The sequence below is a fragment of the Schistocerca serialis genome, chromosome 4 (assembly GCF_023864345.2).
Source record: "Schistocerca serialis cubense isolate TAMUIC-IGC-003099 chromosome 4, iqSchSeri2.2, whole genome shotgun sequence".
Taxonomy (NCBI): Eukaryota; Metazoa; Arthropoda; class Insecta; order Orthoptera; family Acrididae; genus Schistocerca; species Schistocerca serialis.
In genome coordinates this window covers 760,072,276-760,089,194 of record NC_064641.1, presented here as the reverse complement: position 1 = coordinate 760,089,194, position 16,919 = coordinate 760,072,276, and the positions used below count along the sequence as shown (strand labels likewise).

At 44.0% G+C, this 16,919-nt stretch overlaps 1 protein-coding gene across 1 annotated transcript in view; it reads right to left on the bottom strand.

Moving 5' to 3' along the window:
* Positions 1-16,919, bottom strand: part of LOC126474750 (uncharacterized) — a gene marked incomplete at its 5' end in the record, with an annotated part of 503,945 nt that overhangs the window by 42,582 nt on the left and 444,444 nt on the right. The window contains 2 exons of the mRNA XM_050102226.1: positions 3,412-3,435; positions 9,686-10,114. Coding sequence (XP_049958183.1) covers positions 3,412-3,435; positions 9,686-10,114 — 453 coding nt within the window. The remainder of the gene's footprint in view (positions 1-3,411; positions 3,436-9,685; positions 10,115-16,919) is intronic.

Here is a 16,919-nt window from a genome sequence, read left to right as displayed (position 1 = left end):
CAGCTCGCCGCCATGCTATTCAGAAAGTTATGAACCTCTTCTTGCCGGCCGCGGTGGCCGTGCGGTTCTGGCGCTGCAGTCCGGAACCGCGGGACCGCTACGGTCGCAGGTTCGAATCCTGCCTCGGGCATGGGTGTGTGTGATGTCCTTGGGTTAGTTAGGTTTAAGTAGTTCTAAGTTCCAGGGGACTTATGACGTAAGATGTTGAGTCCCATAGTGCTCAGAGCCATTTGAACCATTTTTTGAACCTCTTCTTTCACCTCTTCTCTCACCTCGTCGTCGGAGCTGAGTCGCTTTCCGGCCAAATGTTCTTTTAACCTAGCGAACAGGTGGAGTCACTGGGCGCCAAGTCAGCACTATAGGGTGTGTGAGTGATTATGTTCCACTGTAACTATTGCAGGTGAGCAACGGTTTGCCGAGCGAAGTGTGGGGAAGCGTTGTCATGGAGAACGTGCATGCCCTTGCTCAACATTCCTCTTCTCCGGTTCTGAATTGCCCGTTTGAGTTTTTTCAGAGTCTCACAGTACCTGTCAGCGTTAATTGTGGTCCCAGCGTTTCAGCTCCAACGACGAGCAGCATGGCGCTGAGCTGGTATGACACAAATTGCCATAGCGTCTACAAAAATGCATGACAGTAATGGTGATTATGTCGAAAAATAGCTAAATGTTCAAGCTGTAAACTGATGTAAACCATTGAAGAAATAAACAGGGCTATGTACTTATAAAAAATATAGAAGACCTTACTTTTCGGATTACCCTCGTGTATGCACAAAGATCAAATTAACTGACAATTTTTTTCGAGGTAATAATTAAAACTATATCACTTCCCTCGTAACACTTTGTACTGAGGAACGTAGTTTAATAGTAGATATATACTAAATATCTGTCGCGTGAAAAGTTCTTCGCAGTTGTTGTCAGCATACGGAAGTGAGTCATCCGAATACCCGAAACTGTGATTATGTTGCCAGTTTAAGTGTTTGCCAGGTATTTCACAAAAACATTCCATGCCGTTTCTTTTAATCCGTTTCAACTAAAGAATCCTGAATATCGAGCGGCTACCTGCAATAGTCGATTCTTAAATAAAAGTTTATTGATTAGTTAGTGCCCTTACAGATTTACGAGAGACTTTCAATAAGTATTGGAAAACTTTTTTTCTGAAAGCGGGATCGTTTCATTCCCATACATCATACTTTGCTTCCGCCGTTTTTTCCCCAACATTTGAGGCTTTAATGAAACAAATTGATTACACATGTATCTTTCAAAGTATTTTCCATCGCTGGCCACTACGTTCTCCCATCTTTCGGGCAGTGTGCAAATCCCGTGTCGAAAAAATTATTCATCTTTTGAAGCGATCCACGAATCGATCCAATCTGTGACTTCTTCATGAGATCGGAAGTGTTGGTCAGACAGGCCATGCACCATTGATCTAAACAGGTGATAGTCAGAGGGAGCTATGTCTCGAGAATACAGCGGGTGGGATAGGACTTCCCATTTTAACGTTTCCAAGTACGTTTTGACGTCTTTTGCAACGTGTGGTCGAGCTTTGTCGTGCTTCAAAATCACTTTATCGTGCCTCTCGCTGTATTGCGGCCGTTGGTCTTTTAACGCTCTGCTCAAACGCATTAACTGCGTTCGATAACGGGCACCTGTGATTGTTTCACTTGGTTTTAACACCTCATAGTACACGACGCCGAGCTGGTGTCACCAAATGCAGAGCATGATCTTGGAGCCGTCAATATTCGGTTTGGCCGTCGACGTGGAAGCATGGCCGGGTTATCCTCATTATTTTTTGCGTTTAGGGTTACCGTAATGAACCTATTTTTCGTCCCTGGTCACAATGCGATGCAGAAATCCCTTCCGTTTTTGCCTCTGAAGCAACTGTTCACAAACACACAAACGCCGTTCAACGTCTCTTGGTTTCAGCTCACATGGGACCCACGTTCTTTCTTTCTGAATCATGGCCATAGCCTTGAGACGTTTTGAAATGGCTTGCTGTGTCACTCCCACTAATCGTACCAATTCTTCTTGAGTTTGACGCGAGTCTTCACTCAGCAGTGTCGCCAATTGTGCATCTTCGAAAATTTTCTCTCTTCCGCCACTATGCCGGTCTACGATTTTAAAATCACGATTCTTCAAGCACTGAAACCACTCACGACACTTTCTTTCACTAACAGCGTCGTTACCATACGTACTTGAGAGCATTCGATGAGACTCAGCGGCTGTTTTCTTCATACTGAAACAACAAATGACGAGAATTAGGCTCGTAAACTGACATTTTCAATCAAGAACAACTTTATGATACAGACAAAAATCGACTAATGTTTGAATGAGGTTCTGTTGACCAAGGTCCAAGCTAACTGCCTGATGTCTGCGATCTGTTTCTTTCGATCGCTACTTACCGTTACGCCACCTACCGGCAAAGGGTGGAAGCAAATTTGTACACCTTGTATTATTTCCTACTCTTTTGGCTACAAAACCCTACTTTTGAACGTAATCTTCATTTAGTGGGACAATCTTACATCGCCTTAGTGGGAGGGCCTCTATGCCTGCATGGCACCACTCTACTGCTCGACGTCGAAGCCACTGTCTTGCTGCATCAGTAACCCTCCCATCATCCATGTACTACTTCCAGCAGAGTGAATCGTTCATTGGGCCAAATTCAGTGGATGAGGAATAACAGTCCAATGAAGTTTTGTGAGCTTGTGTAGTGTGCGCAAACTTGTGTGAAGCCTTGCGTTGTTTGTGGTCCGTCGATCACCTACAATGAGAGTGTCCGCACGGATAAATTTGCACAACCTTATTGCGATGATGACACTTTGCCCAACAACTCATCACGCTTTTGTTCACTGCCAGGTCTTCGCAGACATTCTGCAAGCGCCTATGAATATCTGCGATGCTATAGTTTTCCGCCGCAAGAAACTCAATGCCAACTCTCTGCTTGGAACGCATCTCCGTTACATACTCCATTTTTAAGGTTACGAATTACTCTGCCACCTGTCGAAATTTCATGAAACTATAAGGGCTGAAGCAGGAATATTCCACTATATCCCACAACAATATTCGCATTTTTTTCAACCGAAACTGGTCGAGGAAAAAGTGCTGATCTATTTATTCAGAGCCCCTCCTATTCAAGCAGCAAAGTTTCCAAGTTCCGTCTGTAAACTGAAAGGGAAAAAGTGTTGTATCCACAACTCAGCGTTCCCTCTAAGCACTTAAATTAGAAGTTCACCTGGACTACCATCAAAACCATCGAAAAGTGTAGCGCTTTCAAAGCTTTGTCGTCCCAGTTTCGCGATTCACACTGGCAGGACCAGTTCTTATGGTATTCAGAAGCATAATCTTACCAAAATATCCACTGCTGTAATTGGAAACCACCTATTACCGCCCGACACAGCAATTCCTGCAAGACCACTCTCGGACCATTAGGAATCTGAATCTACAGCGTTATGTCATGTGCGGGTCGTATCATTAAGGGAGATGGGAGAAGCTATAACCCATAGGCGGTTGCACAGCCTAGTCCCCCTGAATACAACCAAGGATGGCGCCGACCTAAGCGTCCCCATCCGACGGACAGATGACCATGAACAGTGTAAGATATCCTCACTCCGAGAGATAAAGTGGAGGGGTTTGGAATTAAAACCTGGACATTGCGCTAAGTTTAATGATATGGAAGTTTACACCACCACTTCACCTCCCCATGCCGATCATATATGGTACTTGATCAAAAGTATCTGGACACCACTGGTTCATCCAAACTCACAAATCGATGGAACGAGAGGCAGAAGCTTAAGTATAAAAGGTGGTGGGGAGTATTGTGTTGTCCGCAGAGAAACATATATGGTACTTGATCAAAAGTATCTGGACACCACTGGTTCATCCAAACTCACAAATCGATGGAACGAGAGGCAGAAGCTTAAGTATAAAAGGTGGTGGGGAGTATTGTGTTGTCCGCAGAGAAACAGTAACAGCAGAATGGGTTGGTTCAAAAATTCAAATGGCTCTGAGCACTATGGGACTTAACATCGGAGGTCATCAGTCCCCTAGACCTTAGAACTACTTAAACCTAACTAACCTAAGGACATCACAGTAATCTATGCCCGAGGCAGGATTCGAACCTGCGACCGTAGCAGCAGCGTGGTTCCGCACTGAAGTGCCTAGAACCGCGCGGCCACAGTGACCGGCAATGGGTTGGCCAAGAGAGCTCAGTAATTTCGAACCTGGAGTAGTCAATGGATGTATCAAATGCTTCAGGGTCATTTCAACTCCTCTAAAGCTGTCCAAGTCGACCGTTGGTGATTTTAAAGTGAAGTAGAAACGCGAAGAAACAATCAAAATCAAATTAAGATCAGTCATACCTCACATACTAACGGATAGCAACTGTCAAGTATTGCGAAGGGTGGTTGTAAAATATCGCATGAAATCCACGAGAATGATCACTCGTTAATTCTAAAGTGTTACCAGCAGTTCAGCTAGTGCAATGACTACGCTTAGTGAGTTAAGAAGAACGGGGTAAAATGGTCGAACCGCTCATTATAAGCCACATATTTGTGTAGTCAATACTGAGTGATGCTTGAGGTGATCTATAGAGACAATGGGTGACTGGAAGCGGCTGATTTGGAGTGATGGATCACGCTTTACACTGTGGCAATCCGATGGAAGGCCTTAGGTTTGTCGAATGCCTGGAGCACGTAATGGGCCATCACATGCAGTGCCAAGTGTGAAGTATGGACGAGGTGGTGTTAAGTATTTTGATGTTTTTCGTAGTTACGGTGTGGTCCCGTTAGTGCGCTTAAGAAGATGCGTATTGCCTACAGTAGAGGAACAGTTCGGAATCAGCATGACAATGCAGCCAGTCATAAATCACCATCCGTGAGGTAACGTTTTGTGGACAATAACATCCCTAAAATACATTGGAATGTCCAACGTCACGACCCGAACCCACTGATGCCCCTTTGGAATGATCTAGAATGTCAATTTCGCTCAAGACCCAGTGTTCCACATCACTGGCTTCTCTCGTTTCGGTTTTTGAGGAAGAATGGGCTTTCTTTCCTCTACAGACATTCAGACACTTCACTGAAAGTGTCCTCAAAAAGAGTTCAGGCGGTCGTAAAGGCGAAGGATGGACGTACACAATATTAATGTCCATTTCTACAGACTTTCTTAATATATCTAAATTTTGGCCTTTGTATTTACAAGAACACCTTATGTACTCAGATACCGATCAGATTATGTAGTGCTTGTGAAATTTTCTTCTATTAATCTACCAAGTTTCTGGTTGTTACATCAGATGCGAAGGCCAGTGCACAGACCTCGGCTATGATAAAGTGAATACTGCAATAAATCATAACAAAACTGCAAGATAGAAACTATGTGAGAATGCCAAATGTACTGCACAAGGTAGACAGGACGTGAACTACCACATTTATCGTCCAGTGGAATAAAGTGAAAGTTATTTGTGACGTTCTAGTATCCCTGAAATATGTATACGTTAACAGAGAATAGCGAGAAATTGTGTTTTGTTCAAGTCAAAGTTTATGATGTATGATTTTTTGTCATCTTTCTCCGATCTGAACTTGTCCTCCGTCTCAAATGGCCCCGTAGACGTCACGGGGGTAAACCTTAATCTTCCTTTGCTGTTTACGGTCCTTCTATCTCATCTCTGAAGAGTCATTCAGATGCAGCTCAATCTTCGTTGATCCATTATGGACCATGGGACAACGGCTGGCATGTATTTCTTGATGCAATAATTTTCCAACAGCAGTATGTATTGTAGAAATTCATTTTATGAACTTCTTATGTGCTACAAGTTTCGGCATTACACTGATGCCATCTTCAGGCCCCACCTGTGTCGCCTGGCCACCAAGAGCTGTTGCATAACGATTTGATTCACGGATCCAGTTATATGGCTCCTTTCGTGTATAGCGATTTTACGACTATAACGTGTGGGGCCTGAAGATGGCATCAATGTAATGCCGAAACTGGTAGCACATAACAAGTTCATAAAATAGATTTCTACAGTACATACGGCTGTTGGTAAATTATTGCATCAAGAAAATTATTGCATCAAGAGATGCAGCTCAGGTGGTATCAGCCTTCCGACAAGTAGAACGAAGTATTTCCGTTGACAAGAAAGAAGGAGTAAGTGAAGAAGGAGAGCGAATGAGAACTAGGAACACATTTTTTTGTCACCCAGAGACATCTGCCACTTTTTCGAGGTGGGTTGGAAAATTGACGGTAATTTTGTAATCTGGTTTGTTGAATTAGTTTGATTATAGCGATATTTTCGGTAATGTGTTGGTAAAGGTGTCTAGAAAGTTTCTGTACAGTTTTAGCAACATGGGATATTTTAGTCTGTGTCCATTGTTAAAAAGATTTCATGTGTTTTGGTAGTCTCGACGATTATTTATTATACATAAAATCTTTTGGAGAATTTCTATTTATTTGCTACAAGAACGGAGCAAAGTCCATCAGAATTTTAGAAATGTCAAATATTTCTTTTGGTGTGTTTGCTACAGGTAAACCAAAGGTTAATTAGCAGTATAAGCGTTTCGAAGAAGGACGTTAAGACGTTGAAGACGACGACCCCATGGACGTACGAGCATTTCATCAACTGATGAAATTATGGAAAAAGGGAAAGAAACGTTTATAGACGTTGTCCGAATCGTGTTCAGAGAAGTCGATGATGATGATGGCGTGTTGTAACGTCGCAGCTATTTGGATAGCTGTAGAGTTTTTCCAGTAAGTTTTATGCCGTTAGGTCAAGCTGTATTGGAGGCTGGCAATGAAGCCTCCAGCCCTGGTCGTTGTGTAGTCGGCTGCTGGCGTCATAATGCCGTCTGCCGCGGTGTGCGGACAGTGAGAACTGCTCTGTGTGGAGCGTACTAAGATCACTTACTCATCTCATCTAAAAAACTAAATAGGTATGATAAATATGATCTGTTTGTTTTCAAATGTGGTATAGGAACTTTTATAATTTAGAAGAACAGTGTGCAAAATTTTTATGCGGATAACTTAAATACTTTTGAAAATATAAAAAAACCTTTTAAAAAAAGTACTTAACCGTCACTTAATAAAGTAAATTCAGATATGAATCACGACAGTTTAAGTTTCTTTGTCATTTGAAAATACTAACAGCAATTTCAGTGCACACAAGTTATTTTTAAAGAATTTTAATTCTAATCTTTTAATAATTTGGATTTCGTAAGGAAAATAATGGTTTAAAAGTTGATATTTATATTTTATGTCTGGGTGGAGCGGATGAGAGTGAATGTGAGTGTGTCTGAGGGGGCATACGTCAAATTTCAATTTCATAATGTATTACGCCATCCGTAACCAGGATGTTCTGAAAACGGTGGATCCCCCTAACTGGTGGATGACGTATGTCTAGGAGCGTTTGCTTTTGTAACAAGGCAGCCAGAAAGATAGTAAGAGGATGCTTAGATCTAAAGTATATTTCAAGCATAGTTTTCTTTTGATACTCGTTTCGTTTGGTTTAGTGGAGCATTTTGTGAAATTTTGCAATATGAAATGACGCAGATGCATCTGTGAATGCTGATTGGAGTAAAGCGGTTTGCGCTTGAAATTGATCATGAAAGGTTAATCTGACTGGATGATCATTTTGATCAACCAATGAGAGAGAAGTCTTTCCCGCGTAATTGAATGAGTTATGTGCCCGGTGAGCGACGGTATTCAGGCAGTCGTGGAGTCGCTGTCGAACGAGAAGGTCATGTTAAATGTGTCCGAAATAATTATCTATAAGGTGAAGAAATGACGGTTAAATCGCGCTCGGTTTATATGGCCATGCTAGCAGATGAAATTGCGGACATTACGGTGAAGTTTGGAATGTTGGTTGCAGAATAAACCGTGTGTGAAACTATCGGCCTTTGTGAATATTCTGCGTGGCGTGTTCCGTATGGATGCACAGAACATTTTGGCGAGCATCTTCTTTCGAAGAATCCACTGAAAAGGATCGAGTGTGAACTCTTTTTGTAACAGCGTGTTTCCTGTGTGAATCTTGCAATATTTCGGTTGGACTTAGCAGATTTCTGGCTGGCTTACGTGTGATATGAGCTGCACGAACTGGTAGTAGATGTACTACCAAAGTAAATGTGGGCTTGGTGACACTATAAATGAATAGGACCGTAATAAAACATCAGTATCTACAAACAAACATTTTCAATGAAGGGAGGAAGCACCCACTTTGCCCGTTATTAATAGAGATTTACAGGTTTGTCTTGTTACTTGAGTTACTGCGGACCAACCCCGCCCCGTCGCAGTGTCAGTTGGATCATGCTACAAAATTACTTCCATTGTTTGGATATGAAAAGTGTGGCTTCAAAATTGCTGAACAAAGACAGCAGCAAACGGAAGTTGCCCATGAGTTGCTAGATGAACTCGACAACAATGCAGAGCTACTGAACGTTGTCATTAACAGGTGCGAAAACATGGATATGACGTCAAACTTAGGTGTCAGAAGGGACCACATGACAACCAAATTTTTGTATTTTTCTGTATTTCTGGTACGTGAAGTTCAGAACCCAAATATGAATATGCAAAAGCAGTTCGTTCCAACTCTGAAAAATTCTCGACAAAATCAATTCTGAAGTTTTCCGACCATGTTTCTTTTCGATAAGTAGCATGTCTCTGTGGCAGAGTGCACGGCCGGCATGGTAGGTTGGGTTAGATGGCCAGCGAAATTAAATTTTTAATTAAGTTTCATATTTTATGAGCATCTCTGCGCAGCTATGAACGCGTAGAGAAGAGAAAAAATGTATTACCAACGTATTTTTTCATGAAAAAATCTTGATTAACAATATTTTATAAAACATTCGGCAATTAAGAGTTCATGTTTCTATTGAATACTGGATTTTTGTGCACATGTAATTAAAAATAAAAACGTGTATTTTTCATAAAAATGACAGTTAAATATGTTAATGAGCATATATTTCCTCAGTTTTAAATTTCAAGAACATATGTATTCGAACTGAATGGGGAAAATATAATAAAGGAGCGAGTACCAGTCTTGAGCGCTGTAGATCTTTTATCCACCTTTATGTGTTGAACGCTTCATGGAAATGCTCATAGAACATTCACTTTTGTTTAAAACTTTAATTCCAGTGGGAATCAATTCCAGGCCCCCCACATTGCAAGCCAGCTGTCTACCACAGAGCTTGTCGAAAAAATGTGCCTTAATTTAGCTTATTAAAAGCGTTTGGTAAATTTCCAAGTCGATATCTCGAGGATTTTTTAGAAATGCGTTAGACCGCATCGATAGAATGATACCCGAGTTCTCAACTTCACGTGCCAAAATATAAACTCCGTCCGAACAGGCCATAGAGGCACGAGGGTACCGATCGGCCGCCGTGTCATCTTCAGCCCACTGGCATCACTGGATGCGGATATGGAGGGGCACGTGGTTAGCACACCGCTCTCTCAGCCGTTGTCAGTTTTCGTGACCGGAGCCGCTACTTCTCAGTTAAGTCGCTCCTCAGGTTGCCTCACAAGGTCTGAGTGCACCCCGCTTGCCAACAGCATTGGACAGACCGGATGTTCACGCATTCAAGTGCTAGCCCAGCCCGACAGCTTCGGTGATCTCACGGGAGCCGGTGTTACCAATGCGGCAAGGCCGTTGGCAACAAAATTATTACAAAAATCCGATTGCAGTCAGTGGTGCCAGCGCCGCTCACCTCTCCGCCGGAGCCGCGGAGCCGCTGCCGGCGGCTGCAGTCTGCGCCCCTGGGCGAGGCGCGGACCATCTCGAAGGAGGCGCTGAAGTAGATGTTGGTGAAGTCGTCGTAGACGCGCAGCGGGCGCACCGTGAAGGCGACCTCGAGCACGCGGCTGGACGAGAGGAAGACGAGGTGGCGCGAGCCGGTGCTGGACAGCGTGCTGTTGTCGCACAGGCAGAGCCGCGGCAGCCGCACCTCGCGCCACGGCGCCTCCCACACGCGCAGCTCCGACACGCGCTGCCAGGGGCCGGAGTTGACGCCTCCGCCGACTCCGGAGTCCGCCTGGCGCACGCACTGCGGCCGCCCCGTGTGCGGGTCCGCCTCCGTCACGCACTCCGCGGCGCCCCAGCCGTCGCCGAACGAAGCGTTGTGCAGCGTCAGCCGCACCTGCTCGTCACGGACAAACACCTGCAGTGTGACACCCTTCCATGTCCCTTTTTTTTGTTCCACTGCTATTGTGTCACAAACGATATACGTACATATTATAAAAATCGATGCATGTACGTATGCGCGCGCGCGCTCCTTATATACAGGGTGAGTCACCTAACGTTACCGCTGGATATATTTCGTAAACCACATCAAACACTGACGAACCGATTCCACATACCGAACGTGAGGAGAGAGGCTAGTGTAATTGTTTAATACAAACCATAAAAAATGCACGGAAGTATGTTTTTTAACACAAACCTACGTTTTTTTAAAATGGAACCACGTTAGTTTTGCTAGCACATCTGAACATATAAACAAATACGTAATCAGTGCCGTTTGTTGCATTGTAAAATGTTAATTACATCCGGAGATATTGTAACCTAAAGTTGACGCTTGAAACCTTCGACGTTCAGTTGCGTGTAGTAACAAACACGGGCATAAATTGGCCAGCCCGTTCTCCTGATCTTACACCTCTGGACTTCTTTCTGTGGTGTACGTTAAAGGAGAATGTGTACCGTGATGTGCCTACAACCCCAGAGGATATGAAACAACGTATTGCGGCAGCCTGCGGCGACATTACACCAGATGTACTGCGGCGTGTACGACATTCATTACGCCAGAGATTGCAATTGTGTGCAGCAAATGATGGCCACCACATTGAACATCTATTGACCTGATATGTCGGGACACACTCTATTCCACTCCGTGATTGAAAACGGAAACCACGTGTGTACGTGTACCTCACCCCTCATGATAATTTACATGTGCGTCAGTGAAAAAGACCAATAAAAAGGTGTTAGCATGTGGACGTAATGTGCTGTTCCAGTCTCTTGTGTACCTAAGGTCTATCACCGTTCCCTTTGGATCCGTACGTAATTCCCTGCCCTCCGATACACACGATCGAACAGCGGAGGAGTGGTACTCAAGCGTCAACTTTAGGTTACAATATCTCCGGATGTAATTAACATTTTACAATGCAACAAACGGCACTGATTACGTATTTGTTTATATGTTCAGATGTGCTAACAAAACTAACGGGGTTCCATTTAAAAAAACGTAGGTTTCTGTTAAAAAATATACTTCCGTGCATTTTTTATGGTTTGTATTAAACACTTACACTAGCCCCTCTCCTCACGTTCGGTCTGTGGAATCAATTCGTCAGTATTTGATGTGGTTTACGAAATATATCCAGCGGTAATGTTAGGTGACTCACCCTGTATATATATATGTGTGTGTGTGTGTGTGTGTGTGTGTGTGTGTGTGTGTGTGCGTGCGCGCATGAGTGTGTGCGTGAGTGTGTGTGCACATTTTCCACATCTCCTAAACCACTGGACCGATTTCAGTGAAACATGGTACACATACCTCTTACTGTCAGGCTGTCAGGCACCAGTCGCTGTGGGGGTACGAACCACATCCACATCTACATCTACATACATACTCCGCAATCCACCATACGATGCGTGGCGGAGGGTACCTCGTACCACAACTAGCATCTTCTCTCCCTGTTCCACACCCAAACAGAACGAGGGAAAAATGACTGCCTATATGCCTCTGTACGAGCCCCAATCGCTCTTATCTTATTTTTGTGGTTTTTCCGCGAAATGTAAATTGGCGGTAGTAAAATTGTACTGCAATCAGCCTCAAATGCTGGTTCTCTAAATTTCCTCAGTAGCGATTCACGAAAAGAACGCCTCCTTTCCTCCAGAGAATCCCGCCCGAGATCCTGAAGCATTTCCGTGACACTCGCGTGATGATCAAACCTACCAGTAACAAATCTAGCAGCCCGCCTCTGAATTGCTTCTATGTCCTCCCTCAATCCGACCTGATAGGGATCCCAAACGCTCGAGCAGTAGTCAGGAATAAGTCGTATTAGTGTTTTATAAGCGATCTCCTTTACGGATGAGCCACATCTTCCCAAAATTCTACCAATGAACCGAAGACGACTATCCGCCTTCCCCACAACTGCCATTACATGCTTGTCCCACTTCATATCGCTCTGCAATGTTACGCCCAAATATTTAATCGACCTGACTGTGTCAAGCGCTACACTGATAATGCAGTATTCAAACATTACGGGATTCTTTTTCCTATTCATCTGCATTAATTTACATTTATCTATATTTAGAGTTAGCTGCCATTATTTACACCAATCACAAATCCTGTCCAAGTCATATTGTATCCTCCTACAGTCACTCAACGACGACACCTTCCCGTACACCACAGCAACAGCCGCACATTGCTATCACCCTATCCAAAAGATCATTTATGTAGATAGAAAACAACAGTGTACCTACCACACTTCCCTGGGGCACTCCAGATGATACCCTCACCTCCGATGTACACTCACCATCGAGGACAACGTACTGGGTTCTATTACTTAAGAAGTCTTCGAACCACTCACATATTTGGGAACCAATCCCATATGCTCGTACCTTAGTTAGGAGTCTGCAGTGGGGCACCGAGTCAAACGCTTTCCGGAAGTCAAGGAATATGGCATCCGTCTGATACCCTTCATCCATGGTTCGCAAGATGTCATGTGAAAAAAGGGCGAGTTGCGTTTCGCAGGAGCGATGCTTTCTAAAGCCGTGCTGATGAATGAACAGCAACTTCTCTGTCTCAAGGAAATTCATTACATTCGAACTGAGAATATGTTCGAGAATCCTGCAACAAACCTATGTTAAGGATATTGGTCTGTTATTTTGAGGATCCGTCCTTCTACCCTTCTTATATACAGGCGTCACCTGCGCTTTCTTCCAGTAGTTCGGGACTTTACCTACATACGACGGTAATCCCAAACGTAAGGTCTCCTATTTTTTTTATAAGCACATAGACTTGTTTATTTCTAGAATGGTTTACATCAGTTTACTGCTTCAAAATTTAGCTATTTTTCAACATAATCACTATTACTGTCATGCATTTTTGTAGACGCTGTGGCAGTTTTTGTGTGTCCATGTCATACCAGCTCGCCGCCATGCTGTTCAGAAAGTCATGAACATCTTCTTTCACCTCGTCGTCGGAACTGAATCGCTGGGACCACAATTAACGCTGACAGGTGCTGTGAGACTCTGCAAAAACACAAACGGGCAGTTCAGAATCGGAGAAGAGGAATGTTGAGCAAGGGCGTATACATTCTCCATGACAACGATCACCCACACATCGCTCGGTAAACCGTTGCTCTCCTGCAACAGTTTCAGTGGAACATAATCACCCACCCACCATATAGTCCTGACTTGGCGCCCAGTGACTATCACTTGTTCGGAAAGCGATTCAGCTCCGACGACGAGGTGAAAGAAGAGGTTCATAACTTTATGAACAGCGTGGCGGCGAGCTGGTATGATAGGGGCATGCAAAAACCGCCACAGAGTCTACAATAATGCATCGACAGAAATAGTGCCACTACACCATTTGCGGCCATTGAACTGAAGAGACATGACCAGCATTTCGAACTTGTACTATTTGTCTACCTGTTTCATTAGCTATATGCAGGACTTCTGTGTCTTCGTTCGAGATTTTAACTTTTGCTCGACCTCTCAGCACTTAAACTTCTGCATTATCCTTCTGGACTTTGATTGTGGTATGCTTAGTGTATGGTCAGTGGATTTTGGAACTTTGAATTTACTATAAAAGTTTCAGGTCTCCAGTCCTCAGATATTATAATTGTTGTTTCGATAGTCAAAAAATGGATTGTTTCAATTATTGTGGTCCAAACTAACTTCCGTCAGAGAAGATTGTTTATGTATGGTACGTTAAACTCATATTCGTTTCCTACATTGTTTATTTTTCTAACGTCACCCTTGGCGGGCACATCAATTGGTCACGAGACATTTTGTTTCCCGAACCAGTGTCTCACATGTGTGCTCCAACCGAGGTAGACAGTGTTTTGAGTTGTGTTCTTCCTTTTTCAATTAAACTTACCGTCACGTTGTTTCCAGCATAACAGAGCTGGTGGAGTCTCTGCCCAGGTGTTGTTACTGCTCCAGTAGAGGCATAATATCTATGAAATCATATTCAGGCAGCTTATGGCCATCTTCATGTCGCTTCCAGTGCTCTCAGACCGACTCCCTTGGATATAATCCATGATCTAGGGCTTCTAGACGACGCCCCCGCCCTTTCCCCTGTTCGAAAAGAAGGTCGAGCCATGGGAAAGCTATGGCAGAAATACAGAGCAGCGTTTCTTAGCCAACAGTATCACAGATGACAAATGACATCCAACAGTGTGCCTTCCTTTCGGAAAATGCAAGCCCAGACGTTTACCACCTCCTGCCACAACTTAACTCGGAATTGGAGCTACAAGCTCTGCCCTATCTCAGGTTTAAGTACAGTTTAGTACAATATGTTTAATCTGAGGTTCAAGTGCCGAGCGCTCCACAATTTTTTCAGCTGTCATAAATTTGACTGTCCTACCGTGAATGATACACTTGCATTCAGGGTTCACCTTACGACTGCTATTTCTGGTGTAGTAATCCTCAGTGTAACCAATCGTATGCAGCCTTCCTGATCTTGGACATTTTTCTCGTGCACAAAGTCAATGAAGGACTATGCACACATCTCCTTAAACTTAAGGACTGTTCCTTAGAAAAGAGTTCCCCCATTATCAGAGCTTTGAACAGTCTGTCATTTCGTCAGCCACTCAACAGGATCTATCACAAATTTTCGCCACCTGATGAACAAGCCATTCTCAGCCCAAGACATGCCCATCAACCATGTCGCATTCACAAAATGCAGGAAAAGATTCAGCAGCCAGACGTTGCCCACAAAAGCTCCCTTTCTGCTGCTACTGTTTTATTAGTCACCAGTACCATTGTCGGTGATCCAACAGCACCTTGCACCTCTTGTGGGGAATCCGGACATAGGGCTGCATTGTGCAAAGCAGTGCTCAAAATGAATAGCGACTGTGCACGTGTGGAACATTCAGGTGTGGTGTTGGACGACAGGGTGCATATGCTCCTTGAGGTATTCTATGTCCAGTCTCCGCATCTCCTCTCAGAGGAATCTCTGTCATTCACAGTAGCCATCAACGTTGTACCCATAAAGCTGGTGATAGACACAGGATACTCCGAAACCATCATAGACTGGCATTCTTATTTTTACATGCCATCCTTTCCCCTTCAAACTTTTGACATTCCACTTCATAGTTATAGCAATTACATAATTAAAGACAACAGTTAATTTACTCCCAAATACAGTACCGTTTGTCTGTCCTCACAGCCAGGATTTTGGTCGTCGACATCCCTGGAGCCATCAGTCTCTTAGACCTGGTTCAATGCTCTTGTCTTAGAAATCCATGACCCTGCCCCCACAATCAAGTCGCTGGGCTCCAACCCCTATATAAAAGACTTCTTTTCCACATTTAGCTCAATTTTCATGCAACCCCCTTCACATGTCACAAATTTCGAGGCACATGTAGCTCTTTTTCCATCAGCTACAACTAAGTTCTTTAAGGTCAGAAATGTTCCATTCATATTCAGAGACAAACTTGAGTTGGAGCTTCAGTGGCTGCAGATTGAGGGTATTCTCACTAACATTCCCATAAACAATGGGCCACTCCCATCAGCAGTGTAGAAAAACCAAACAGTGCATTTGCATTTGTGGGAACTTCAAGACAACCATTAATACAAAATCTGGCATAGATGCTTATCCTGTTTCCTATGTAGAGGACATAATGAACCACTTTGCGAGTTGCAAAGTGTTTGTGAAGATTTACCTCTATGCCTTTGATGTGGCTCCTGAAGTCTCTAACTTATGGATGTTGTTCTTGAGGCAGCCATGGCCAACCTTCTGTTGGACACCAAGCTCATCACACCGCACACTGCTACAGACCCAGTGCTCTGCGAGTTACTCCACATGGAGCAATATGGTTGGCTGCCAGACCATAAGTAGCTGCAGTATCCGGGGGTCCAGGTCTACTGGTATTACTGGAACGAGCTCTCCAGCCACAACAAAGTGCTCCTGCTCCATGGCGACAATGGCCACAGCATGGTCGTGATCCTAATGGCCCTCCAGCAGTGCACCTTGTCTCTTTTGTACAATGGGCATTGTGCTCACCATGCACTGTGCCCATAAACATATCTACTGATGGGACATGGATATGGTGATTACCCTCATACTTACCTCCTACCCCGCCTGTCCTACCAGTCGGTGTTTTCCTTAGCCAGGCACCTCTGTCCCCTTGTCCCATCTACACCTGGATTTCATGGGATGCTTCCTTGGGTACTCCTGGTTAATCGTCATGGATACTGGCAATGTTTTCCCCTATGTCTCATGCATGATCACCACATTCACAGAGCAAACCATTCAAACCCTGTCCCATATTTTCTCAGTTGAAGGACTGCGACAAACTACTACAACAGATAATGATCTCAGTTTCATTCTGGGGAATTCTACATCTTTTGCGAAGCAGATGGCATACCACTGCCACATACTGCGTTCATCCACCACGTTTCTAATGTTCTAGCCAATCAATTTGTCCATAACTAAATTCCAGCTGTTGAAGCTCCACAACCATCACCCCTTGGTCAAGAATCGTACACTCTTTCTGGATCTTTATGCTTCAACTTCTGATAATGGTCAACCCCTGCAGAAAAACTCCATGGTCAACCACATGGTCGCAATTATCTGTCGTCAATCCCACCAGCGCCCATCCCTCCTCTCAGCAGTCCAGCAGCTGCCATTTCTTTCTCCAAGATCCTGCATGGGTCTTTGTCTACAGCAAAGGCCACCAGCAATGGTTTCTATCGTTTCCAATCTTCTGTACTGGGCCATG